The sequence below is a fragment of the Dasypus novemcinctus genome, chromosome 23 (genome assembly GCF_030445035.2).
Source record: "Dasypus novemcinctus isolate mDasNov1 chromosome 23, mDasNov1.1.hap2, whole genome shotgun sequence".
Lineage (NCBI taxonomy): Eukaryota > Metazoa > Chordata > Mammalia > Cingulata > Dasypodidae > Dasypus > Dasypus novemcinctus.
The window spans coordinates 6,625,479-6,651,466 of record NC_080695.1 but is presented as its reverse complement, the minus strand read 5'-3'; the positions used below and the strand labels follow the sequence as shown (position 1 = coordinate 6,651,466).

General features: G+C 51.3%; 1 protein-coding gene across 3 annotated transcripts; it reads left to right on the top strand.

Moving 5' to 3' along the window:
* Positions 1-1,967: 1,967 nt before the first annotated feature.
* GET4 (guided entry of tail-anchored proteins factor 4) lies at positions 1,968-25,662 on the top strand. 3 transcript variants are annotated; one of them, XM_058285669.2, is made up of 9 exons: positions 1,968-2,182; positions 10,366-10,444; positions 10,749-10,830; positions 12,041-12,190; positions 14,358-14,496; positions 15,924-16,064; positions 16,158-16,233; positions 16,361-16,433; positions 24,474-25,662. In XM_058285669.2, the coding sequence occupies exons 1-9, from the start codon at positions 2,028-2,030 to the stop codon at positions 24,560-24,562; spliced, it is 984 nt and encodes a 327-aa protein (XP_058141652.1). In that variant the 5' UTR covers positions 1,968-2,027; the 3' UTR covers positions 24,563-25,662. The 3 variants fall into 3 exon arrangements, with proteins under 3 accessions (XP_058141652.1, XP_058141653.1, XP_058141655.1); XM_058285670.2 differs by lacking the exon at positions 1,968-2,182 and adding an exon at positions 2,301-2,444; XM_058285672.2 differs by lacking the exon at positions 1,968-2,182 and adding an exon at positions 3,404-3,494.
* Positions 25,663-25,988: the final 326 nt, after the last annotated feature.

Sequence of the window (25,988 nt, the reverse complement as noted above, 5' to 3'; positions counted from 1 at the left end):
CAAACTGGGTTTAAATAGTGTAAAGAATTTGCCTTGTCTCAAAGCATGTTTCCTGACTGGTTTTACTTTCTTCTTACTCCAATACTCCCCCTTTGGGCCTAATCTCCCTGCCCCGAGTCCAGCCCACCCTCCTTGAGGAAGTCTCAGTGTGGGAGTGGTGTGGGGAACATGGAAGAGTCCTTAGGCTCAGACAGGTGGGAAAACAAGCCCTAGTTTTATTAGAGTCGTATAAAGGCAATGGTGCATTCTTGAGGGAACGCACCTGTAAACTGGGAGACTCCACCTCAGGAGGTGAGTGTAGGATAAATCTAATGACAATGTGTGCTCAAAGGAGCCACACAACTATTCTCTGCTGCTCTTGTCGCAATCTCAAAATCATAATCCTCTGGGAATGAAGTAACTGGACAACATCATTCTCCACACAGAGACTTTTGAGAATGGAGAGTCCCTCTCCCCAGACCCCCAAATTACAATGGGCATACCACTGGAGACTTGACACTTTCCTTCCGCCCCACGTGGTCCTGTTGCCAGATGTCTTGGCCATGCAGACAACTCTAGTGGATGATGGAACAGTTCCTGACCTTGCCAAGAAATACACTTAACTGTCACTAAAAAAACAACACATGTTCGGTAACATGACTTGTTAAAGAGAGTGGATTTGGAACAAGAGTAGATTTAGAACAGCTATGATTTGATTCCCTCAGGATCAGCCAGGCAAAGTTGAGACAAACTACAAAATAAGCTAGTGCTGTTTGCATGACAGATCTTCTGTAATCCCAAGGCAGATGTAGAACCATTCACACAAAGAAAGGTTTTATAAATCACCTCTAGCTATTCCCAGTCAGAAATTAACAGAAACTGAAGGAAGGAAAAACAAAACGTGGATGGCTCTGAAAAGAGCCTTTAGGGTTGGGTGGAAAGACGCTTACTCAGCACGTCCACTTGGAGCTGGTGTCCTTGGTGACGGCCTTGGTGCCCGCGGACACGCGTGCTTGGCCAGCTGCCCGGATCGCCCTGGATGTGATGGTCCAGCGCTTGTGACTCGCCAGGCGCTCGAAGCCGAAGGCGCTCGTGATGCCCCGGCCTGGGCCTCGCCGCGTGGCGCACCTGCTGCGGCAGGCACCCAGCAGCTCTCCTGCGGCTGCGCTTTCTTGGCGCGCTGCTTCGGGGCGGGGGGCTGATTTGGCTGGCTCAGGCGTCCAAGCAGGAAAGAGCACCACTTTGAGACAGAAAAACAGAATGTCCGGACTGCGTTCTGTAAGAGCCACCAACTGTGCGCGGTCCTGCCTCCACTCAAAGTTCAAAACAAGTCCTAAGAGTCCACGGAGCCTTCAAACCAATTTGTTTTAAAACTACCGCTAAAGCTGAATCCCATTTCTGTTGCCTAATCGGCTCTGTAAACGCTTTATTAATACTCTGATTTCAGTTTCCCCGCACTGTTGGAGCCGAGCACCGGCCGAAGCTCGGAAGGGACTACGGTTCACAGCACGGGTAACATGAGCAATAGCTGTAATGGAAACACGGCGGAGTTTTTGTTGCCAAGTCAGGCTCTTCTCGGCCGCTCCAAACCCGGCCCTGCCCGTTGGGGCGCGCGCGGCCGCGCCAGGCGCCGAGGCAGCGTCACCTCCGGGAGCAGCCTCCGCCCGCCCTCCCAGGGCAGGGCCCGCGCCTGGGCCGCTGCGGCGCGCCGGCCGGGAGGCCAGGGGAGGCCGGCCCCGGCACTGCCCGCGGCCCCGCGGCTGCCTCTCAGCGCGGGCCGGGACCGCGAGCCTCGGGCTCCCCTCCCGCGGCCCCGCCACGTGCCGCGGCGATTGTGGCGTGAGCGCCCCGCCCCGCGCCGGCGCGGCCGAGGCCGCGGGGCCCACCGCCTCCCAGGGTCACGTGGGCCGGCCCGGGTCACGTGGGCCGCCGTGTCCCGCGGTCACGTGGGCCGCCCTGCGAGCCACCGTAGCGCCGGCCCCGCGGGACGGAAGCCGGGAAGCGCCGCCGAGCGCCCGCGACAGCTCCGCGCTAGCTCGAGCCGGGCCATGGCGGCGGCGGCGGCGATGGCCGAGCAGGAGAACGCCCGGAACGGCGCCCGGAACCGGGGCGGCGTCCAGCGGGTGGAGGGCAAGCTGCGCGCCAGCGTCGAGAAGGGCGACTACTACGAAGCCCACCAGATGTACCGGACCCTCTTCTTCAGGTAGCCGGGCCGCCGCCTGCCTTTCCGCCTCGTCGGCCGGGCCTGCGGCCCGCCCCCGCGCGCCTCCCATTGGCCGCGCCCCGCTCGTCCCGCGCTCCCATTGGCCCGCTCTGCTGCCGGTCCCGGGGTCGAGGCGGAGAGAGTGGCCCGTGGGGCCACCGGCCGAGGGGCTCCGGGTCCGGGGCTCGGTGGGGTCTCCGGCCGATCCGAAGGGCTCCTGGCCGGGGTCGGGCTCCAGCCGGCCGAGGGGCTCCGGGGCTCGGTGGGTCTCCGGCCGATCCGACGGGCTCTGGGCTGGGGTCGGTCTCCAGCCGACCAAGGGCCTCCGGGTCGGGGTCTGCCTCCCCCCCCCCCCCCCGCCTGACCCAGCCCTCCCGTCCGAAGCCCCCCGAATCTCCCGGATCCCCCAGAACGCGGGCATTCCTGGGCAGGGCCTGCGTCTACACCGCGGCCCCGTTGGGTTCAAAATCTTCACGCCTAGTCGCAGTTTTCCTTCGATCTAGTTGTGAAGATTTAGAATGGTTTTCCTTTTTGTGGTCTTGTCCCCGCGCACTTCTATTTTACGGTATTTCGGTGCTAAACCAGCTGCGATTTAAAACCGACTTTCGTCATCCCTGCGCTGCCGGCACAGTGGCCCCTGGCTGCTTGCGGCTTCTGACCCGCAGCGCAGCGAGGCCCGGTGAGCTGAGCTGTGAACCACGCGCCGAATTCCAAGACAATACGAAAAAACAATGTAAAATACGTCGTTAGTAATTTTTAAAATATCCGGTTACATGTTGAAATACTGTTTTGGATATATTGGATCAAATAATTTTTTAAATGTTTCTACAACATTTAGAAGTACTGTGTGGCTTTTATTATATTTCTTTGATAATGCCTGGTGTTACATTTTGCTGTGATACAGCTACTGCTATAATTTTAAAAATGTTTTTAGAAGTGTAAGACATTCCTGTAAAGCAGGGGTTCTTAACCTGTTTTGTTCCACAGACCCCTTTGCCAGTCAGGTAAAACCACAGACCCCTTGCTAAGTTTGCACTGTACTGTGTGTTACTTAAGAAATGCATCACACCTGCCCCAACTGACCCCCACGAGAATAATGTCTCTCTGAATTTCAGTTCAAGCTCATGGGCCCCTGGTTAAGAACCCTGCTGTAAATGACTGTCTTACGTTCATTTATTGTATGCATTGTCTACATCCGTTGTCTGTTCTGTTGTCCTTTAGGTTTCAAACCATAAGACCATTCCTGGAAATGTTTTAAAGATATTTTTAGAGGATTTACTCTTTCCCATGGAGCACCTTTTATTTCTGAAAGGTACAGAATAGTGAATGTTTTGGTGTAATATATTTAAGGGCAGTAGAGTCTGGTCTTGACACAGTTCTACCAAGTTTCAAAATTTTTCTTTAAATGGTAAGTTGAGTCAATATTTTGAGAACTCTGGATCTGCTTTCTGCTTCAGTTGTAGCTTACTAATTTAATTCAGTCTTTTCTGCCCCTGGGCATTTGCCCAGACTGTCATAGGCAGGGGGTGGCTTGATCCACATAGTGGTGAAAGGGGACATAGCCTAATTGAAGTTTCTGAAATGACCAGTCCCCAAACCAGCCAGGTAATGGATACTCTACCCTTTCTTCAAGGTTTTGAACCAGTCCTATATTCACTGCTGCCTTTGGGATTTCGTTGTGAGGTTAGTGTTCAGGTATCCAGTCCTTGCACCTGAGACCTGGATGCAGTGTTGGGAAGGTGCTCACAGGAGGCCGTGAGTGGGCTGGAATCCATCCGGGCCCCACCACCCCAGCGTTGGGTGGCTTTCTGCAGAAGGCATGGCTTTGGAGTCAGATGGACCTGGAGTCAAGCTCCACCACTTTCCTGTAACCTGTTTAACCTCTCGGAGCCCTGGCTTCCTCGCTGGTAATTTGGAACACTTGTACCTCGGCAGGAGTCGTGATGTGGCCCTTTTGGGGATGCAGTTGACTAAGCTGTGGCTGCCACTCACTGGATAAATTGGAGCCATCCCTGTCCTTCTAAGATAGAATTCCCTGTTCCCAGATCCATGATTCCCACCCCAAGATTAGAACACTTTTGGAGAAGTGAATTTCACCATTATTATATATTTTAAGTGTGTTTCTGTATATATATATATATATATATATATATATATATACACACACACACACTTGCATTCAAGTATTTAAATAAAATGTATAATTTGATGAGTTTTCACGTGTTTACCCATGAAATCATTACCACAGTCTAGATATTGAATATATCCATCACCCCCTCCCAAAGTTTCCTACGCCTCTTTTTTATTTTAAAGATTTATTTTTATGTGTTTCTCTCCCTTTCCCCCCTCAGTTGTCTGCTCTGTGTCCATTTGCTTTGCGTTCTTCTGTGACTGCTTGTATCCTTATCAGCAGCACCGGGAATCTGTGTTTCTTTTTGTTGCATCATCTTGTGTCAGCTCTCAGTGTGTGCGGTGCCATTCGTGGGCAGGCTGCACTTTCTTCTGCGCTGGCCGGCTCTCCTTATGGGGCGCACTCCTTGTTCGTCAGGTTCCCCTACGTGGGGGACACCCCTGTGTGGCAGGGCACTCCTTGTGTGCGCCAGCCAACTCCACACGGGTTAAGGAGGCCCGGGGTTTGAACCGCAGACCTCCCATGTGGTAGATGGACACCCTATCCATTGGGCCAAGTCTGCTTCCCTCCTATGCCTCTTGATAATCCTTTTCTCCCCTACCCCATCCTGCTCCAGGCAACCACTGATCTCTTTTCTGTCACTACAGATTTGCGTTTTCTAGAACTTTATATAAATGGAATCATACACTAGGTACTCTTTCATCTGACATCTTGAATTCACTCAATATAATTATTCTGACGTTCATCCATGTACGTACCTATAGTACATTTTTATTGCTAAGTGGTATTCTACTGCGTGGACATGCAAATTTGTTCATTTACTTGCTGGTCACTTAAAACGTAGTCTCCAGTGATTTCTAGTGGAGGAGAGAGAAGGGGTTGCTTGTCAGGTGTATTTGTTCTGCACGAGGTTGGGAAGGGATTACCTCTTCACCTGGTCAAGTTGGAGACCTGAGCATTTGTCTCAGAGATGGCACAGCAGCCCCAGGACTTCTCTCCACCAGAACAAGAGGAGCCTGTGTCCCAGCTGTGGGGTGCCAGTCCCACCCAAGTCCGTGAGTCTCCATGGCTTTGCTGACCACTTCAGAAGCAGCTGGAGAGCTCCAGGGGCCCCAGGACACCCCCTCCTCGCCTTGGGGGGCCACGGTGTTTGCCGGTTTGCAGATGGGTTTTTACAAACTTGGTCTGGGCCCAGGAGGCCTGTTCCCCAGGGCCCGTGGGGGCTTGCTCACGAGCAGCCCGGCCAGCCTGTCTCCCCACAGCGCTGGGAGCACAGAGCTGGGCCGTAGAGGGAGACTCTTTCAACTGAACGAGGGCCTGCCAGCCCGTTTATTCTTTCTGTAACTTACTGTTGCTTATTTTGACCTACAACCTTATTTTTCCTCTTAATAAATGTAAAGAAATTTTATGAAAGAAAAACTTAAAATAATGTGTACTCTGCCCACCACAACCCAGTGCCTTGGAGGAACTTTTTCCTTAAAGGAACTTTTGCAATCCAGGCAGGTGCCATGGCAGTTCAGGCCTTGCCCTCTGAGGAAATCTTTCTGGAACAAGATGTTCTGAATCCTCTTTAGCCTTGGAACATGAGGGTTAAAGGCAGGCATGGGCTGGGACCGTGCGTTTAGCCTGACAGCCCACGTGCAGGTTTTAGGTCCCGTCGGGTTGTGCTCTTGGCTTTAGGCACAGTCTCTGATGTATTTTCAGTATTTCCCCTTCGTTCCCGGTTCCCGCACAGGTGAGTACACAGTGAACAGCTTAGCCCAGGGTCGCCTGCGGTGGAGGCTCGCCGCTCTGGACGCGCCTTGGCAGTTCTTTCTCTGTTTGACGTCCACTCCCCTTTTAATCACTGGCATCGATATTTCCATTTCTGTGTTCTACTTTTTTTATTTGAACACTTATGAAAGAAGTTGTTGATGTGGGGGGAGTGGGGGTGTGGGGAGGGGGGTATATGGCAACCTCTTACATTTTTTAATGTAACATTTTTTTTGTGTGATTTATGTATTTTTAAAAAAAGGTAATAAATTTTAAAAAAGCTTATGCACATGACAAAAAAAAGATAAAGTAAAATAAGAGCAAAAGAAGGTAGAATAGTTGCACAGACACTTTGTGGATAAAGACACTGCTGCTGTCATCACAAGCTGCTGGCAGCCCCCTCTTAGAATGCCCTTCGTCTGTGGACGCACGAGACCTGATTTCCATGTATAAAAAGTGTGTTGGCGTTTTTATGCCGTGTCCAAAAAGGTGTGTCAGGCTGTGGGGAACAGGACAGTGTGGAAGAGGCTTGGTGGGCACTGGCTGCTGCTTTTCTCTCCCTCTAGACCCAGACCAAGCCCCACTTTTCACTCTCACCTAGAGAGTGAATTTCCTTCCAGCTCCCAACATTCTTTTTTGGAAAAAGGAGCACATTCATTTTTCAGAGTTGCCTTTTGTGTTTTGTATTTTACTGGCTTCCTTGATCTGGCAGTGGGCAGTTTCAGCTCTCTAAGGAAAGGTGGTGGAAAGTGCTAATACTGTGTCTGTGCACATAGTAGAATTTTGGGCCCCCCATCCCTCCCTCCCCTCCATTGTGGGGACTCAGCTGTCTGGGCTTGGAGGGTCGTCGGAGTGGGGCAGAGAGGCTTCCTGTGAATGGTGAGCATTCACTGAGAAAGCAGGAAGGCAAGTTCTCTTATCCCAGGTCTTTCAGGGAATTGTCTGTTCCTTAGAATAGAAGAGTCTCATTCTCTTTGTAGTGTTATGCTACAAAGAAACAGTCAGAAACAGGTTGAGTATGACCACCATGGAGAAACGCCTACAGCTCTTTATGTGTCCGTGCGGATGGCAGGTGAAGCTGCACACTTCTGAGCCCTGGCGTTGCCAAAGTACCTTGTGGCCATGTTAGACTGGAAGTCATTTGGGGTGGTCTTCGAATATTTGCAGGGCCTCTGCCAGATCCTGTAGGGGCTCGGTGGTGGTATGGTGTGAACATGTGCTGTATTCTAGAATGGCATGATGAGTAGGGTGACTGGCCGTGAAATTAATTGCTGTCATGGTATTAACTTGGTGTAGGAACAGGCCGCACTCAGAGGCTCTGGTCTCTGTGTGTGAGCATGTGGGTGCATGAGCGTGTCTTTCTGAGAGTGTGTGTGAGCAGGTGTGTCTGCGTGTGGGTCTCTGAGTATGTGTGCGGGTGTCTGAGTGTGTGTGCATGCACAGGTGTGTGAGTGGGACTGTGTATCTGTGTGTGGCCAGCCTCAGGTGGTGCTGACAAGACACTCTTAGTGTGTATCTTCACCTCCTGGCTCCACCACATGAACTGTGTGTATCACATGGTGTCCTCTGCTGGGCAGCTTGTGGGCCACACTGACAAGGGTCCTTGGGTACTGGCTGGGTGTAGGGTATTGCCAGGGAGCTGGTGGGGTCTGACTTGATGCCTTTTGAAGAGAAGATCTCTGTGGCTACCTGGATGGCAGCTGCCTGCCTTGCTCCCAGCCCAGCCCTACCGCTACAGCCCTGTGCCCCTAATGGCTAAGGTGCCATCTCAGGCACGTAATGGTGCCCAGTTGTCTGGTCAAGCAAACACTGGGCTAATCATGATACAAGAGCCCTTGATGGACTTCAGTGGTCAGTGAGTTTATCACATAGGTGTCTGGTTACATCCATGATCAACTGAGGAGACTGCCGTCATCAGTGAGTCATGCCTCATCCAATCAGCTGAAGGCCTTAAAAGGGGAAGTGACTTCAGCATTTGGAGAGAAAATTTCCAGCTCTATCTCAAACAGCCAGCATCTTCTGGGAACACATGAGGACCTTCATCGGAGGCCCTGGTTTGCAGCCTGCCCTGTGGAATTTAGACTTGTGCATCCCCCCACAGTCAAATGGGACAAGTTTATAAAATCTCTTACTATTTACAGATATCTCTTGTCAGTTCTGTTTCTAGAGAAGTGTGGGGTGATTCCTGAGAAACAGAATCTTAAAAATGGGATTTCTGAATTGGTTCTGTGATTTTTGCTGTTGGCTTTCTACTCTGATTAGACTCAAGGACTCTAATGACTCCAGTAATCCAGAGGCCACTGGCAGGCCATGGCATGAGCTGGCCATAGAGATACACAAGATATCACCACTGGTATGACTACTTCCATGCTTGTAAGAGGCAAGGATCTGGGTGAGAGTGTTCTCAACACTTAACAGAGTTTGGTGCAGTTAAAATTATGGTGTTGGCTGACTGTTCCTAAATACACTGGATACAGTTAGAAAAGACAGGGATGAGCTGACATGCTTGTAAGAGGCAAGGATCTGGGTGAGAGTGTTCTCAACACTTAACAGAGTTTGGTGCAGTTAAAATTATGGTGTTGGCTGACTGTTCCTAAATACACTGGATACAGTTAGAAAAGAAAGGGATGAGCTGAAGGCTTCGGACTTGCACCTTAAGCACTGCATGAAGGATGTGAAAGTTTTTGTTTGTGCTTTGAAGGAAAATTGAGACCTTTGAAAACCAGACCCAGAGTCTCATTGTGTGAGTAGCAGCGTCGCAACAGAAACTAAAATCTCAACTTTGCAGGGGGTCTCCTGTTACAGTGAGGGCATTGATTGGAAAGGAGGGGAACCCTGAGGATTAGGACGAAAACATCTGGGATGATGATATCAGTGGGGACGTCAGAACCCCAAATCCTGCTGAGTCTTTGCCAGATGAACCTGCAGTGGTCTGCACTGAGGAGACCATACACTGTCACGCTTGCACCCCCAGCCTCCAGCTGCCCCTGGAGTGCAGACCTCTTCCCTGCCCTGAGGAAGCCATCACAGGTGCCACTGGCACAGCTCTTCCTCTCTGTGTCACCTCTGCTGCTTAGTTAATAATTTTCATTACTTTGATTTGTTTTAAACTTGGCTTTGTCCAAGAGAATTTTGGTTGGGAGGCATAGATTTGATTGGCTGGTTATATATATATGTTTTTCTGGTAATAGTTAAGATAAATGCATACTGATGAATTAATGCATTCTGGGCCCCTAAAGCCTGAGACCCACCCCCGTGGCCTCTGCCTTCCTCGGGCACCCTTGGAGCTGCGGCTGTCCCAGCAGGATGCTGGCAGTGTCAGTAGGAAGTGGTTTCTGGCAGGGCCTGTGTGCTGTGCGGAGCAGCTCAGCCCTAATCACCATGTTCACTGCAAAGCAGACACTTACATCCTCTTTTTGTATCAATACCTGTTGAGATTCTGGCTGCCTGGGCTTCTGTCTAGTGTCGTTTGAGAAGCTGCCTTCCCTCAGCTTCCTGCAGTTTGGCAGAGGAGATGAGGGTGCAGCATGTGCGGGACCTGGGGAGGTGCCACATGCACCTGCTGTCCCTCCACACACTGCAGGAGCTGACAGTGGAGCCTGCCATTAAGGGGAGGCTTTGGGGATGCAGGGCCCCAGCTGACCCAGGAAAAGGGGAGCCCAGCAGGAGGGAAGGAAGTGGGTGCACCCAGACTTGTTGCTGCCCTCTGGTACCGGTGAGTGTGGGTGCAGCATCCTTAGGGCCCCTTGCAGGTGGATGCTGCAGGTCCCCCCACCCTTTCATGCAGGCACCTCCACAAGGCAAGACCACGCTCCTGGTCTGTCCCTGGTCCCTTCTGCTGAGAACCAGTCTGCTTGGGGGGGGTGGGGAGGGGGGCACTGCCTGGCTCCATACCTGTTGGCCAAACAGTGCCCTCACGTGGTACAGCACCCGCCCCGCTGAGCACTAGAGCAGCGATGGGCCCCGTCAGCTCGCTCAGGGCCAGTGTGCACAAAGGCGCTGGGTCCTGCGATGCACCAGGGCAGTGGGAGGGACTCTCCACTGTGCCTCTGGGGCCCCGAGTGGACCTTGCCGTGGCACTCGCACACCTCGGGGGGCGTTCCCGTTCTCAGTAGAGGGTGTGTGTGCAGGTGCCAGCTTCCGTGAAGCGTGCACGTGCCCTTGAGAACTTTATCTTTTGCACGTAGTCTCCAAAACCAGGTTCACTGTGGTGAGTGTCAGGACGGGAGGTCGTCTGGCTCTGGGCAGGTCCGCGAGTACCTGCACCTGGGCGCCTGCTCACCTTCTCTCTGCACCCCAGGTACATGTCGCAAGGCAAGCCCTCTGAAGCCCGCGAGCTCATGTACTCAGGAGCGCTGCTGTTCTTCAGTCACGGCCAGGTATGCACACTGCTTCCTCCTGTCCAGCCAGCCACAGGCATGCTGAGCCGTGGCTACGTCTGCCACGAGGCAGAGGTGCTGTCCTCAGGGGTGGCGCCTTGCTCCTGTGTGGGCCCCCTTTTAGGGACAGGCACATTCAGGCTGCACTGCTGTGTGACATCGGGGCTTGGGGTGGACCTAGTGCCAGTCTCTTTGCAAGCCCCCACCTGGGGACCTGAGCACGCTGCCCCATTCCCTTGCTGTTTCTGAGAACCTGCTGGAACTGCCCCAACTGTGGCTGTCATTGGTTTGCCTGTGTTTGTAGCAGAACAGCGCCGCAGACTTGTCCATGCTGGTGTTGGAGTCGTTGGAGAAGGCAGAAGTTGACGTGGCCGACGAGCTGTTAGGTGAGGCTCTCTCCCCGGGCGCGCCCTCCAGGCCTTCCGCCTGCACCTCCTCCTGCAGCTGGAGTGCTGGGGCTGGGCCTGCCTTGTTCAGAGCAGAGGCGGTGCTGGCCCAGGCATGCCAGCTCGTGGGGCCTTGAAGGTGGGTGACTGGGCAGTGCCCCCAGCCTGTGAGCCGCCTGTCCTGCTGGCCCAGTCCGTTGACTTGTCTGCAGCTTCACTGGGTCACAGTCCCTGCTGGCTGGTGAGGTAGGCTGCCGATTTGTCCCTGATCTTGGCCGGTGGCTGGGCTGGTGCAGTTGGCAGGCAGCTGGAGGACCTTTCTGCAGCTGCCCCCAAGGAAGACCTGAGATGGCCCTCCTGGTCCCTGCACACACCCAGAGACTCGGGCAAAGAGAGGAGAGGAAGGAGGCTGTGCTCTAGACGCTCTAGACTGCGAGCCTGGAGCGCCGCTTCCCAGCGCCCTCCTGGACTTCCTTGCCTCCGAGGTGCAGCTCACCAGAGCCCAGTGCCCACCAGGCCTGAGCAGGCGCAGGGGCGCCCGTCCTCCTCAGGCCTGGGCCAGCACGTGCCGGCCCTGCGGCAGAGGGTCGACTGAGGACACCTACACTGCACGCAGGCTGAGGGAGCACGGGCATGTCAGGGACGCGGGGCACGCCGGGGATGCGGGGCACTCTGGGGACGTGGGGCACACCGGGGACGCGGGGCACGCCGGGGATGCAGAGCACGCCGGGGACACGGGCATGCCGGGGGCGTGGGGCACTCCAAGGACACGGGGCATGCTGGGGATGTGGAGCACACCAGGGACGCGGGGCACGCCGGGAACATGGGGCACGTCGGGGACTTGGGACACACCAGGGATGCGGGGCACGCCGGAGATGCGGAGCATGCCGGAGACGTGGAGCACGCTGGGGACGCGGGGCACGCCAGGAACATGGGACACACCAGGGATGCGGGGCACGCCGGAGATGCAGAGCATGCCAGGAACATGGGGCACGCCGGGGACGCGGGGCACGCCGGGGACCGGGCATACCATGGACACATGGGCACGCTGGGGACAAACATGGGGTGCTCTAGACACGTGGGCATGATGCCACTTCCCAGCTGTCTTTCAAAGTTAAATTTTCGCTGTTTTTAATAATTTTTTTTGGATGAGCCTTTCAAAGACCTCTACTGCTCTTTGAGTAAGGGTCTGTGTTTGTGCTGTTTCTAGAAAACCTGGCGAAACTCTTTAGTTTGATGGACCCCAATTCTCCCGAGCGTGTGGCCTTTGTGTCTCGAGCCCTGAAGTGGTCCAGCAGAGGGTCAGGGAAGCTGGGCCACCCCCGGCTGCACCAGCTCCTGGCCCTCACCCTGTGGAAAGGTGAGCTGTGGAAAGGGGCCGCCAGGTGGGTGCAGGGAGTGCAGGGGGCTGCCAGGGGGGGTGCGGGGCTGCCAGGCTGGTGCTCAGGGGCCTCCAGGTAGGGTGTGGGGGCTGCCAGGTGAGGTGTGGGGCCCACCAGGCAGGTGCATGGGCCATCAGGAGAGATCATGGGGACTGCCAGGTAGGTGCACGGGGGCCGCCATTTGGGGTGCAGGGGCCGTTAGGCAGGTGCACATGCTGTCAGGAGGGATCATGGGGGCTGCCAGGCTGGTGCACAGGTCACCAGGTGGGGCCCTAGAGCTCCTGAGACCAGGAGCATGGAGTCCCACTGGACCCTTGGAGTAGTTGGCCCAAGAGTGGCACAGGAGCACCAGATCCTAGAGGGTCTGGGACTGGCCAGAGGGCAGGACCCCATGCACTTGGCTGCCATGTTTCCCCCCCATGGTGCCATCTGCTTCGCCCCCCTGGTCAGTTGACATCCTCAGCCGAGGTGGTATGAGGGGAGGCATTGTCTCTAGTGAGATGGGCGTGCTTGCTCTTGGAAGGAGAGCTGCCTCTGGGTTATATGAAGCCCCTCCAGGTCCTCCTTGCACCCTCTTGCTGTCTGCCCCAGGTCCTCTGGAACACCGCCCCCCCCTCCCCCCCACTGGGGTTCTGGTGGAACTGAGCTTGCTCTCCTCACACCGTGACCTTTACTGATTGAGCGTGGGGTGGGGCTCAGTCAATGAGGTGATGGGCCATGTGTGTTGTTTACTCTGGCTAGTGCACTTGGCTTAGGGCCAGGAAAAGGTCCTCAAACATTTGCTGTTCCTGCCAGCAGGCTTCTAGAAAATCCTTTCTCGAGGAGTCCACGTGGTCTGTGGTTCTGTCACTGTAAGAGCAGCTCAGTCACGGAGTTACACACAGCCTTGCCAGGCTCCCGTGCCCCTGCGTGCCGTCCCTGAGCTCACTGAGCTCCCCCTTGGGGAGGCAGGTGCACTGGGGAGCTTTGTGGCTGGACAGTGGCAGCAGAGGAGGCAGAGCTCGCTAGCCAGGACATGGGGACCTGGAAGGTATGGGCTCAAGGACGTTCCTCAGGAGATCAGGCCAAGTTGCTCGGGGCACCGGGATCCAGGCAGCGGCTCCTCGTGGAGCAGCTGTGCTCTGACAAGTGATGTGACAAGTGGTGGAGCTTCGTGTTGGCCACAAGTTGTAACCCTGAAGTCCCTCTGTTCCCCTTCCCTCCGCTCATCCCCTCGGCAAACAGACGCAGCCCCGGCCAGCCCCTGGTGCCTGGGCCTCAGGAGGGACTGGCTGCTCCCAGAGGGCTGAGCTGGGCTCCTGCCAGCCCTCCTCGCGCAGCTCTGCCTGCTTGAACTGCTGTGCGCCTTGTCCGCCTCCCTCTGACGGCAGGAGACTGGAGTTCTCTGAACCCGAGGCACCTTACCCCTTAGTCTCAGGGGGCTGAGAATGGGAACCACTCGTGAGATCCAAGCAGGGTTCAGAGACTGGAAAGATGGGAAGGCCAGGGAAGCTCCGCAGAGCCCTCTGGCTGACTCGTCCTCAGCTCCTCTTCCAGAAAAGACCGAGACTTGCCGAGAGCAACCTGAAGCCATGTCTCTGACTGCCGGGATCACGCCCCCCTCAGGCGCCTTCGTGTCCTGAAGAATTCTGCTCGAGCGCCTCCTTCTCGGGCTCCCTCCCTGCCGCCCTTCCAGCAGGTCCCTGCCGCTCCATGTGCTCCCTGTCTTTCCTTAAAGGCTCTTGCTGCCACTGCGGCTGATGGGTTGACTCACTCGTCCACCCTCTGTCCTGCCCCAGAGTGCCTGTCTCCACTGTGCGCTGTTCCTGAGGAGTGGGACGCTGCCCGTGAACGGCCATGGCCCATGGGCGTGAGTGAGTGGCAGGTGTCGATGGAAGGTAGAATGTGGTGCAGCTCCAAGGTGACGCGGCGGGGCAGCCTTCCCCTTTTAGGAGTTAGTTTGGTGCCTGGCGCTTTGAACACGAGACGTTGGCAGGCGTTTCTGTGTTGGATGGATGAGCGCTGTCTGCACGGGGTCTCCAGCTGGCTCAAGGAGCGGCTGGAGGGCCGTGCCTGGTGGGCCCAGCGTGCAGGGCCTCAGCCTTCGGTAGGTGCAGTGCCCTTGGCATAACGTGTGCCCGTGTCTGAATCTCTTTTCTCTTGTAGAGCAGAACTATTGCGAGTCTCGGTACCACTTCCTGCACTCTGCCGACGGAGAAGGCTGCGCCAACATGCTGGTGGAGTACTCCACCGCCAGGGGCTTCCGCAGCGAGGTCGACATGTTCGTGGCCCAGGCGGTCCTCCAGTAGGTGTTCCTGTGGACTTGTGGCATCCTTAACGCCACGCGGGTCCCTGCTGCAGGCTCGGAGCAGCCACTCAGCTGACCCAGGCGTTCTGGAGGCGGAGCTCGGGGTTTTGCAGCAGGCCGCGGGAGCTGACGCAGTGCTGGGGGGGAGACAGACGCCTCCTGCTCCCAGCATCCTGCGCCACTGGAATGCTCCAGCACTTTTTTCGGTCTGAATTGAGCACTAAAAGGAGTACACTGTAAGATTCTGTATTTTTCGTAGCTTTTTTCTTGGTCAGGGCAACGTGTCTTTTGTAGGAAACATGTTTAATGAACTTTAAGTTGTCTTGAAGTATGCAGTGAGCATCCTTGCAGAGGCTGCTTATGCTCCCCACTTTGCAGGTGCTGTTAGGCTCGTGAACATTTTATCTCCCCAATGGGGTGGTGCCCTGCAGTCGTCTGGGGCCGGCTTGTTCACCTCTGGTGGAACCTGCTCTCCCATCCCCTGTTCCAGCCGTGGCTTCTTTGTCCTTTTCACTTTCCTTTCAGGCACGTGGCATTTCACGTGCAGGGCAGAGCCCTTCTCATGCTCAGCCTCTTCCTCGCGGGGGTCAGCCTGCCTCAACTCCTGAGCTCTCTGTGGTTTGCAAACTTTAGCCTTTCCTCCTTTCTGATTAAAAATTTCACACCTGATCAGGTTTCTTTCTTTCCAGAAGCAACCGTGGTTTGGCAGTCTGGATGTGGAATCTGAAGCAGGGCCTTGTGGCAGAATGCAGTCCTTTACTGTAAAGCTCCAGATCTCTGCCGCAGAGCTGTTTGCTGCTCAGTCTCTGGCTTTAAAAATGAAAAATAACTGGGGAGCCCATGTGGTCCTGTGGTTGAGCACCGGCTTCCCACATACAAGGTCCTGGGTTCAATCCCCAGCCCAACCCCAGCCCCGGTACCTAAAAGAAAGAGAGAAAGAAAAAGGAAAATTATTTAAAATCTGCAACTCACTGACCCTGTTCAGACATTTCCCTGGGCTGAACTTGGGCTGCTTCTACATCATTACATCTACTGACCTTTCTCTGTGCCTTGGGGGCGGGGGTATCTGGAGGACAGCTGTGGGCGCATGCCTGGGCTCTCCACATCGGGACCTGCTGTTCTTCTGCAGGCACCTGCCTGAGAGGTGGAAGCAGGTGTGCAGGGAAAGTGGAGGTGTTGGCTACATGGATGAGGCAGAGGGGCTGCCGTGTATTGACTTGGACGGCAGGTGGCTCAGGCCCACCTGGCTCTGCTGGGAGTTGTGGAAGCTCCCTGGGCTGCTGTGCAGGTGGAGCCCCTCGCCCAGGCACTGGCCTGCAGCTGTGGGCCTCTGTGCTGGCCCCAGATCCCTGATGCGCCTGCTGTGCCGTGGGAGCCAAGCTGCTGCCTTCGTGTTTCCACTTAGGAGGCGTTCTCCTTTCCAGGTTTCTCTGTTTGAAAAACAAAAACAGCGCGTCGGTGGTGTTCACGACGTACACACAGAAACACCCATCCATCGAGGACGGGCCTCCTTTCGTGCAGCCTCTGCTTAATTTCATCTGGTTCCTGCTGTTGGCTGTGGAGGGGTAAATTTTATTTGCGTGTGTGTGGTTTTCCTAGTTGGGTTTATTTTGTTTAATTAGAGGCAAAATTGTCTTCACCGTTTTCTTTTGTTTCAGAGGCAAGCTGACCGTATTTACTGTGCTGTGTGAGCAGTACCAGCCGTCCCTCAGGAGAGACCCCATGTACAGCGAGGTGAGCACGGCGCAGGGTCGCCTTGGGCTCTCTGGGGCGGAACGGCAGGGCCTGGAGCCGGGGGCAGGTGGGGGGTGCGGGGGCTGAGCGCGCCGCGGGACCAGTGACGCTGCCCTTGCTTCCCTAGTACCTCGACAGGATAGGACAGCTCTTCTTCGGCGTGCCGCCCAAGCAGACTTCTTCCTACGGAGGCCTGCTAGGTAAGCCCGGGGCAGGGGGCTCCAGGGCCGGGGTTGTGCAGGGGAGGACGCAGCCCCCACCGGCTGGAGGCGCCTGGCTCCTGGCAGCGCTCCTGCCTCCCTGGCTCAGCCCGGCCTCTGCTGCCGTCGCTCATCACTGTCCCCAGGGCGAGGGACAGCCTGGTCACCCCTCGCCTGGACACGGCGTTGAGGTCAGGCTCCTGAGCCTGCCCTCCGAGCCTCAGCCCTACCCAGGTCCCGTGGTTCTGTCGGCCCCCGGGGGCCCGGCCCCAGCGCCGTCCCACCCCCTGGGCTGGTCTCCAGCCGCGCCACCCTGGGTTCACTTGCCTTCTCTTGGGTTCTGTTCTCAAGACCAGCTTGTTCCTCACAAGGGCAGGAACCAGGACAGTCCTTGTTTAAAAGTGGTCTTTTTTTCTTTATTTTCAGATGTATTAAATTTTGTTTTCTAAATAGGAATCATTCAAAGTTCAAAAAAGTTGCCCTCCTGCCCTGCACCTCCCCACAGTCCTGGCCCTAGCCTGGCGGCGTGGATGTTTCTTTTGTTTCTCTGCTGCCACGTCACACTCACACAGAGCCCCCGTGCTCTGCACGAGTGGAGCCATGCTGGGCACGCTGTTCTGCTTCCCATTTTAAAAACTATTTATCGAAGTATATCACTCATACATGAATATACATAAGCAATAAGTATGAAGTAAAAGTTGTGAACTTGACAAAATAAACATGCATAACATCATGCAGGCTCCCATACGTCACCCTCACACGTCACCCTACCACCAGTACCTTGCATTGTTGTAAAACAGTTGTAACAAACTATGAAAGCATCTTCAAAGTATTACTAACTATAGTCCATATCTTACATGTGTATTTTTCCCCCAACCCACCCTTTTTTTTTGTGTTGTTCATAAACCATATAATTCATCTAAAGTGTGCAGTCAGTGGCATTTGGTGTAATCACTGAGTTGTGCGTTATCACTTAATACAAAAGCAACAACCAAAACTTAATCCAAAAAAAAACAACCAAAAAACCCACTGTCATCCTCATATATTAGTGCTCCTAATTACAAACCCTGTGATGTGCTTTCCATATTTCTATTCATTTCCAAACAACTTTTTGCCAATTCTGTACAGATTAAACCTCAGCTTTCCATTCTCTAGCACATTCTATTCTGTGTTGACTTACATCCTAGCTTAATTCCATGACTTTGCTCATAGTATTTAGTTCATAATAATGAAGTCATACAATATCCTTTTGTGTGTGGCTTGCTTCACCCAGCATAATGTCCTCCAGGTTCTTCTGTGTTGTCATATGATTTATGACTTCGTATATTCTTACAGCTCTGTAGTATTCCGTTGTTTGTTTACAACATTGTTTTTCCATTCATCGGTTGATGGACACCTGGGTTGTTCCCATCTTTTGGCAATTGTGAATAATGCTGCTGTGAACATCAGTATTCAGATGTCTGTTCGTGTCACTGCTCTCAGTTCTTCTGGGTATATGTCCAGTAGTGGTATCACCAGGTCACGTGGCAAGTCTATATTCAACTTCTTTAGGAGCTGCTGAACAGTCCTCTACAGAGGCTGTACCACTCTGCATTCCCACCAACAGTGAGTAAGTGTTCCTATCTCTCCACATCCTCTCCAACGCTTCAAGTTCTCTGTCTTTTTAATAGTGGCCATTCTGTTGGAATGAGGTGATATTGTAGCTTTGATTTGCATTTCCCTAACCGCTAGTGAAGCTGAATATTTTTTCATGTGTTTTTTCACCATTTGTATTTCTTCTTTGGACATCTGTCTATTCAAGTTTTTACCCATTTAAAAAAATTTTTTAATTTATTGAAGTCTATCATTCATACATAAACATATATAAACAATAAGTTTATAGTAACAGTTGTTACTGTAACAAAACAAACATGTATAACATCATACAGGACTCTCACACTTCACCCTACCCTCAGTACCTTGCATTGTTGTTAAACCTTTTAACTAATGATTGAAGAGCATTGTCAAAATATTACTACTAACCCAAGTATTTTCCCCCAACCTACCCTATTATTATTATTATCTTTATATCATTTATATATGAACATACATAATAAATGTATAGTAAAAGTTGTGAACCTACGAAGCAAACATGCATAACATCATACAGGGGTCCTATACATCAACTCTCCACCTCTTACTAGTAGTCATAGTCCTTATCTTACATTTGGTGTGTTTTTTTCCTAAACCCCCCATTATTTTTAAATATATTTTTTATGACAGAAGTTGTAACCTTATAAAACAATCATGCACATGTACAGAATTCCCAAACAACAACCCTCATTAACGCACCACACTGTGGTGGAACATTTGTTACAGATTATGAGATAATATATCGCAGATTAAGAGGTCCATAGCATACCTTTGGCACACGTTTTCCATATTCCCCCATTATCAACATAGTATATCTTTGACATAGATGCATGAATATTATATTATTACTGTTAACCACAGTCCCTAGGTCACTCCAGCTGTATTTTTCCCATGCTTCTCCACATTCCCACCATCCTGCAATAGTGTTGTACACTTGCACTTGCTAACAAAGGACACTCTTGAATCTGTACCATCAACCATAATTTTCATCCACCTCTGGGTTTACTGTGCTATTCAGTTCCTACATTATTCTCTAGCATTCTGTCATTTGGCATTTACATCCCTAGACTACCATTTTCAGCCACCTCCCCATTTATAAACTAGCTGTTACTCACTGTGTGTTACCATCCACTCTATACATTTCCACACTTTTACTGTAAAGCTAATTAAAACTTCTACATACATTAAACATCAGTAGTCCATCTCAGTCCTCCTCTTATCTCCTTTAAGAGTCTACCCAGGTCTTGAAGATATTTTCCTACAATTTATTCCAGAAGTTTTACAGTTCTTGCTTTTGTTTTTAGGTTTTTGATCCATTTTGAGTTAATTTTTGGATAAGATGTAAGATAGGGTTCCTCTTTCTTCAGCTACGGATATCTAGTTCTTTGAGCACCATTTGTTGAATGGACTTTCTGTCTGAGCTGTGTGGATTTGACAAGCTAGTCAGAAATCACTTGACCATACATGTGAGGGTCTGTTTCTGAACAATCAGTTTGGTTCCATTGGTCTATGTGTCTGTCTTTATGCCAGTACCACACTGTTCTTACCACTGTAGCTAGGTAATATGACTTAAAGTTTGGAGGTGAGGGTTTGCTTTTCTGTTTCATGATGTTTCTGGCTATTCAGGACCCCTTATCCTTCCAAATAAATTTGATAGTTGTGTTTTCAATTTTTAAAAAAATGCTGTTGGAGTTTTTATTGGGATTACATTGAATCTATATATCAATTTGAGTAGAATTGACATCTTAATAATATTTAATCTTCCAATCTGTGAGCATGGAATGTTTTTCCAGTTATTTAGGCTTTTAAAATTTCTTTTAACATTGAGTTGCAGTTTTCTGAATACAAGTGCTTTACATTGTTGGTTAAGTTTGTTTCCGACTCTTTGAGTTTTATCTGTCATATTTTATTTTCACCACTGTTTTGACACTTTTAGTTACTTTTATTGATCTAATCTTCATTTTTTAGACTGTCTTCCATGCCTCTCTCTCCTGTCTTTTCTTTTCAGGCACAGCCTTTAGTATTTCCTGAAAATCTGGTCTCTTGCTTAGAAATTCTCTCAGTTTCTGTTTATCTGTGAATATTCTAATCTCATCCTCATTTCTGAAAGACAGTCTTGCTGGATATAAGATTTTTGGCGGAATTTTTCCTTTGTAGTATCTTAAATATATCAGACCACTGTCTTCTTGCCTCTATGGTTTCTGGTGAGAAGTCTGCACTTAATCTTATTGAATATCCCTTATATGTTACGCACTGCTTTTCTCTTGCTGTTCTCTGTCTTTGGCATTTGACATTGTGATGAATATATGTCTCGGAGTTGGTCTGTTTGGATTTTTTTAAATGGGGGTACGTTGTGCTGCTTGGACAGGGATATCTGTGTCCTTCCAATAGGGTTGGGAATTTTTCTACCATTCTTTCTTCACATATTCCTTCTGTCCCTTTTCCCTTCTCTTCTCCTTCTGGGACACCCATGACATGTATGTTAGAATGTCTCTTACTGTCATTTAGTTCCCTGAGACCCTGTTCAATTTTTTTCATTCTTCATCCATTCTTTTATATGTTCACTTTCAGGGGTCATTTCTTCAAGCTCACTAATCCTTTCTTCTGCCTTTTCAAATCTGCTATTATATGATTTCAGTGTATTTTTAATGTCATTTATTGTGCCTTTCATTCCCGTAAGATCTGCTATTTTTCTATGTATGCTCTCAAATTCTTCTCTGTAATCATGCAGTGTCTTTTTAATATCCTTAATCTCTTTAGCCATCTCATTGAATTTGTTAAGATTTGTTTGAACATCTATGATTAGTTGTCTCAACTCTTTTATGTCATCTGGGGGCTTATCTTGTTACTTTAACTGGGCCATAGCTTTCTGTTTCTTGGTGTGGATTGTAAATTTTTTTGGTGTCTTTGCATCTGGCTTACTAGGGTATTTATTCTGGGTGCAGTTTCTTTCTTTAGTTTAGGGCATCTTGCCCTTTCTCCCTTGCTTGTTGCGCAGTGGGAGCCAAGCATGTAATTGGTGCTGTAAGCTGTGGAGGCTCAAGCTGCCCTCATTGCGCCAGGGACCAATGAACCTTCTTCAAACTTTCTCCTCTGCCAGGGGTAGGGATAGAGTCACAGCTGTGTGGAACAATCCAGGTCATACGGGCCTAGACTGTAGTTGCCCAGAGAGACTGATGAGGCTTCACGCCCCTTTCTCCCCTACCTGGGGCGGGGATGGAGCTGCAAGTGTGGCAGCAGTCTGTGCAGTGCAGGTTCAAGATAACCACAGTTGCCCTGGTAGACTTCTGCTTATTCAGTCTGTGCCAGTCAAATATACCTGCAGTTAACTGGATAGGCTGGTGCAGGGCTCGCCAGCCTACTCTCTGCCAGAGGTGGGGCTGAAGCTTAGGCTAGGGCTACAGGGTGATCTGCGTGAAAGAAACTGGTTCCTGCTGACACTGAGAGTTTCAGCCAGCCCGTCCTACCCTCAGGCTGGGGGCGGAGTCAAAATGGGAGCCGCTGGCCTCTCTCCAACCTGAACAGGTTCAAACTTTACCTCTTCTCAGGGTTATACTTTAGCCAGCTGAATTTACTGATCAGTGGCTGAAATCAGTGGCCAGCCATAATTTCCCCCCATTTTGGGGAAATGTACCTTCAAATTCCAGCCACAGAACAGCTCCTGAGTTGGCTTGCACCACCAGAGTAGGATAATCACCAGCCTCCGTGGTGTGGCCTGTATTTTCCCGGAGAGGCTGGCACAGGTTTCCCAGCTTCCTCCCTCCTGGAGGTAGGGCTGGGGCTTAGGCTAGAACTGCAATCTTATCTGGATGGAGGAAGCTGGTCCCTACCAGCACTGTGATTTTCAGTCTTCCCTGCATCCCCTCGTGCCAAGGGTGAAGTTAAAATGGCAGCTACTGGCCTCTTTCTGACTTGGACAGGTTAAATTTTAGCTGTTCTTAGGATTATAGTTTAGCCTGCTGAATTTACTCATCCATAGCCAAATTCAGAGCCCAACTGTCTCTTCCTCCCCCATATTTGGGCAGTGGACCTTCCAATTCCAGTCACAGAACAGCTCCTGAGGCGGCCAGGCACTGGCCTCAGTGGTGTGGAGTGCTCTACTTACGAATCTTCTCTGCAGATGGGCAGTCTCCTCCTTCCATTCTTTCAAGGATATTGTAGAATGCTCTTCTGGTCTCCCTAGCACAGTTTTTAAATCACAGTGTTGCCATTGTGATTCTTCTATTTTGCCCCTCCCTCTCTGGGCAGTGTCCAGCCTTCCTTTGGTGTCCTAAACCCTAGACGACTTTTTCCCAGGCCATTTCTGCCCTTCCTCCAGCAGTTCTGAGAGAAGAGAGTCCCATGGATCTCTATTCCACCTTCCCATTGCTTATTTTATTTGTATCTTCTCTTTTTTCCTTTGTCAGTCTAGCTGAGGGTTTATCAATTTCATTAATCTTCTCAAAGACTTTTGAGACTTTTGGTTTTGTTAATTTTCTGTAGTTTTTGGTTCTCAATTTAATTTATTTCTCCTCTAATCTTTATTCTTTCTTTCTTTCTGCTTGCTTTGAGATGGGTTTGCTGTCATTATATTTTCTGCAATTCAGTTTGATCTTTGATTTTAGCTCTTCTTTTTTTTTTTTAAAAGGTTCATTTATTTATCTCCTCTTCCCTCCCCCACCCCCCACCCTGGTTGTCTATTCTCTGTGTCTGTTTGCTGCGTCGTCTTCTTTGTCCACTTCTGTTGTTGTCAACGGCACGGGAATCTGTGTTTCTTTTGTTGCGTCATCTTGTATCAGCTCTCCGTGCATGCGGCACCATTCCTGGGCAGGCTGCACTTTCTTTTACGCTGGGCGGCTCTCCTTACGGGGCGCACTCCTCGCGCATGGGGCTCCCCTACCCAGGGGACACCCCTGTATGGCATGGCACTCTGCGCGCATCAGCTCTGCACATGGGCCAGCTCCACATGGGTCAAGGAGGCCTGGGGTTTGAACCGCGGACCTCCCATGTTGTAGGTGGATGCCCTAACCACTGGGCCAAGTCCACATCCCTCTTTCTATTTCGAAACAGGCATTTATGGCTATAAATTTCCTCTCAGCACTAGCTTCACTGTATACCATAAGTTTTGATTATTTATATTCTTGTTTTCATTCCTCTCAGGCTATCTACTCATTTCATTCCGAGTTTCTTCTTTGACACACTGATTGTTTAGGAGTGTAGTGTTTAGCTTCCAAATATTTGCAAATTTTCTACTTTTCTACTTATTATAGATTTCCATTTTCATTCCATTAGAGAATGTGCTTAGTATAATCTCAGTCTTCTCAAATTTATCGAGAACTATATTTTGGCTCAACATATGGTGTATCCTGGGGAAAGATCCATGAGCATTTGAGAAGAATGTATAATCCCGCTGATTTGGGGTGCAGTGTCTGTATACATCTATCAGGTCCAGCTTGTTTTTCATATTATTCATGTTCTCTGTTTCCTTATTGATCTTCTGTCTAGTTATTCTGTCTATTGATGAGTAGCGTATTGAAGTTTCCAACTATTTTAGAGACGTCTGTTACTTTCAGTTTTGCCAGTTTGCCCCATGTATTTTGGAGGCACCCTGGTTAGGTGCATAGATACTGATGACTGTTACTTCTTCCTGGTGTATTGGCCATTTTATTAATATATAATGGCCTTCTGCATCTCATTCCTTTTTCACATTTAAGGTCTGTTTTGTCTGACACCAGTAAAGCTACCCCTGCTCTCTTTTGGTTACTATTTGCATGAAGTACCTTTTATCACTTTCAGTCTGTTTGCATCCTTGGGTCTAAGGTGAGTTTCCTGCAGACAGTATATGGATCGCTCAAGTTTTCTTATCCATTCTGTCAGGCTTTGTCATTTGACTAGGGAGTTTAATCCATTAACATTCATTGTTATTATGAATGTTAATGTTAATGAAATGGTTAAAGGCATTGCTTCAATAATTTTATCCTTGGCTTTCATATGTCATATTTTATTTTTGTCCATCTTTTTACCTTTTTGGTTACCCTTTTCAGCTGGTCTTCTCTTCTGCACTCTCTCCAGACCTCTCTTTCATCTTGTCTTTTCTGGCTGCAGAACTACTTCAGTGTTTCCTACAGAGCCAGATTCTTGATTATGAGCTCTTATAGTTTCTGTTCATATGTGAAGTCATCTCTTCGCAGCACCGTTTGCAGGCTCTTCTGGCTCTTCCTGTCCGTCTGCATCCTGGCCCTTACTGGTGGGCATTTCTGTGGGTACCAGATACATTTCCTTTGAAAACAGTTCTTGGCTGTGGAACTGCTGGGCCCAGAGTCTGTTCATGGTAAAGAATTTTGCCCCATCTGCCGAAACGCCTCGGAAGTTGGCCTGGCAGGAAGCCAGGAGAGAGGCCCTGATGCCACCATGCGCCTTTCCTTGCAGGGAACCTCCTGAGCAGCCTCATGGGCTCCTCGGAGCAGGAGGAGGGCGAGGAGAGCCCGGACGACAGCAGCCCCATCGAGCTCGACTGAAGCCGCCCGCTCCGACCGCACGGAGACGCCCCGGGAACTGCAGGGCAGTTTCAGAACACTAGGCCTGCGGCCAGTTTCCAGCAAGAGGGGCTCTTCACCCAAGGCCGACGCGGCCGTCGTCCCCGTGTCTGGTCTGTTATTTATGTGAGAGTGGCCGAGGGCCGCCCGGCCTGCCTGTCGCTGTGCTGACCGGGACCTGGGATCGAGCGTGCCCCTGGCTCCCAGCGCGCCTCCCCGGTGTCCTCACTCAGATTGATGCCTAATAAAGCACAGGTCTTGCTGCGACAGCGCACTTGCCCGTCCTGGTTTCTGGTCTCCTTCGGGCAGGGTGAGGGGCACCACGACCTGTGCTGTCCGGTGAATGGGGAGGTGGCTCAGCTTCGCCTTTGGCACCTGGAGCCCGCGGGCAGGGGAGGCAAGACCTCAGACACGCCAACCAGGCTGGGCCCCTGCAGTCTTGCAGACGACCAATCTTGTTTGTTCATCTCGTTTTTGTTTTGGACAAACTGGATCACTCTGCAATCATGTTGCTGTCCCTTCAGGGTCCGCTGAGGGCAGCCGGCCCTGCCCAGCCACCCTGGGGTGGACGGAGCAGCGTGTGCCCAAGGCTTGTCCTGGCAGCTTCTTGTGTGGGCCGTCGATCTGGGGTCTGGTCCCTGTCCCACATGCACCCCACAGGGTCACCCCACTCTGAGCAGAGTGTGCCAAGGCCTGCTGCTTGCAAATACCACATTGCCACTTTTGAAATGTCATTTTTGGAAAAGGGATACTGTGGGACTTTACATTTCTTTCATAATGCAATATTTATATTTATTAGGTGATTGGTTCCTTTGACCTAACATTTTAGGTTTTAACCAAATAACCAGTCCAGGAACGAGCAAATCTGCCCTTCGTCACCGAGGCTCTACCAGATGTTACCAGTATAGTTACAAAAGGGGGAGACACTTTATTTTTTCACAGTTAAAATAAAGGTTGTAGATTAATACACAGTGATCATGCATGGGAAGAAGGGAAATATGCAATTTTATTTACTGTAAAAATGGAATTTAAAGGAAGGTTTTGTGTTAATTGTTGCGTTTAAATAAATACTTTATACTGGACTCATGGCACTTGAGCTTTTCTGAGTGAGCTCCTGGCTGGGCCGCATCTCCAGTGCAGACCCCAAGCTTGCTGACGTGGGGCCAGGGCTGAGGGGGAGTGCAGGGTTGGGGGTTCAGGGCTGGGGGTGCAGAGCTGGAGAGGAAGGGGGTGGTCTGGGCTGGGGGGGCAGGGCTGGGGGGCAGGGTTGAGGGGTTCAGGGCTGGGGGGCAGGGCTGGGGGAGTCAGCTGGGGGGCAGGGCTGGGGGGGGCACCGGGTGCCCAGACCCTGGCCCTCCTGCCTGCCTTGCCCCCTGGGGTCCCAGCACTCCCTGGCCCTCCTGTCCTT

Bases quoted from the DNA above. Each gene is read 5' to 3' on its own strand.
- GET4 (XM_058285669.2), top strand. From the start codon at position 2,028: ATGGCGGCGGCGGCGGCGATGGCCGAGCAGGAGAACGCCCGGAACGGC. The intron at 10,831-12,040 runs GTGAGGCTCTCT...TGCTGTTTCTAG, and splicing joins CGTGGCCGACGAGCTGTTAG to AAAACCTGGCGAAACTCTTT. The intron at 16,434-24,473 runs GTAAGCCCGGGG...CTTTCCTTGCAG, and splicing joins TTCCTACGGAGGCCTGCTAG to GGAACCTCCTGAGCAGCCTC.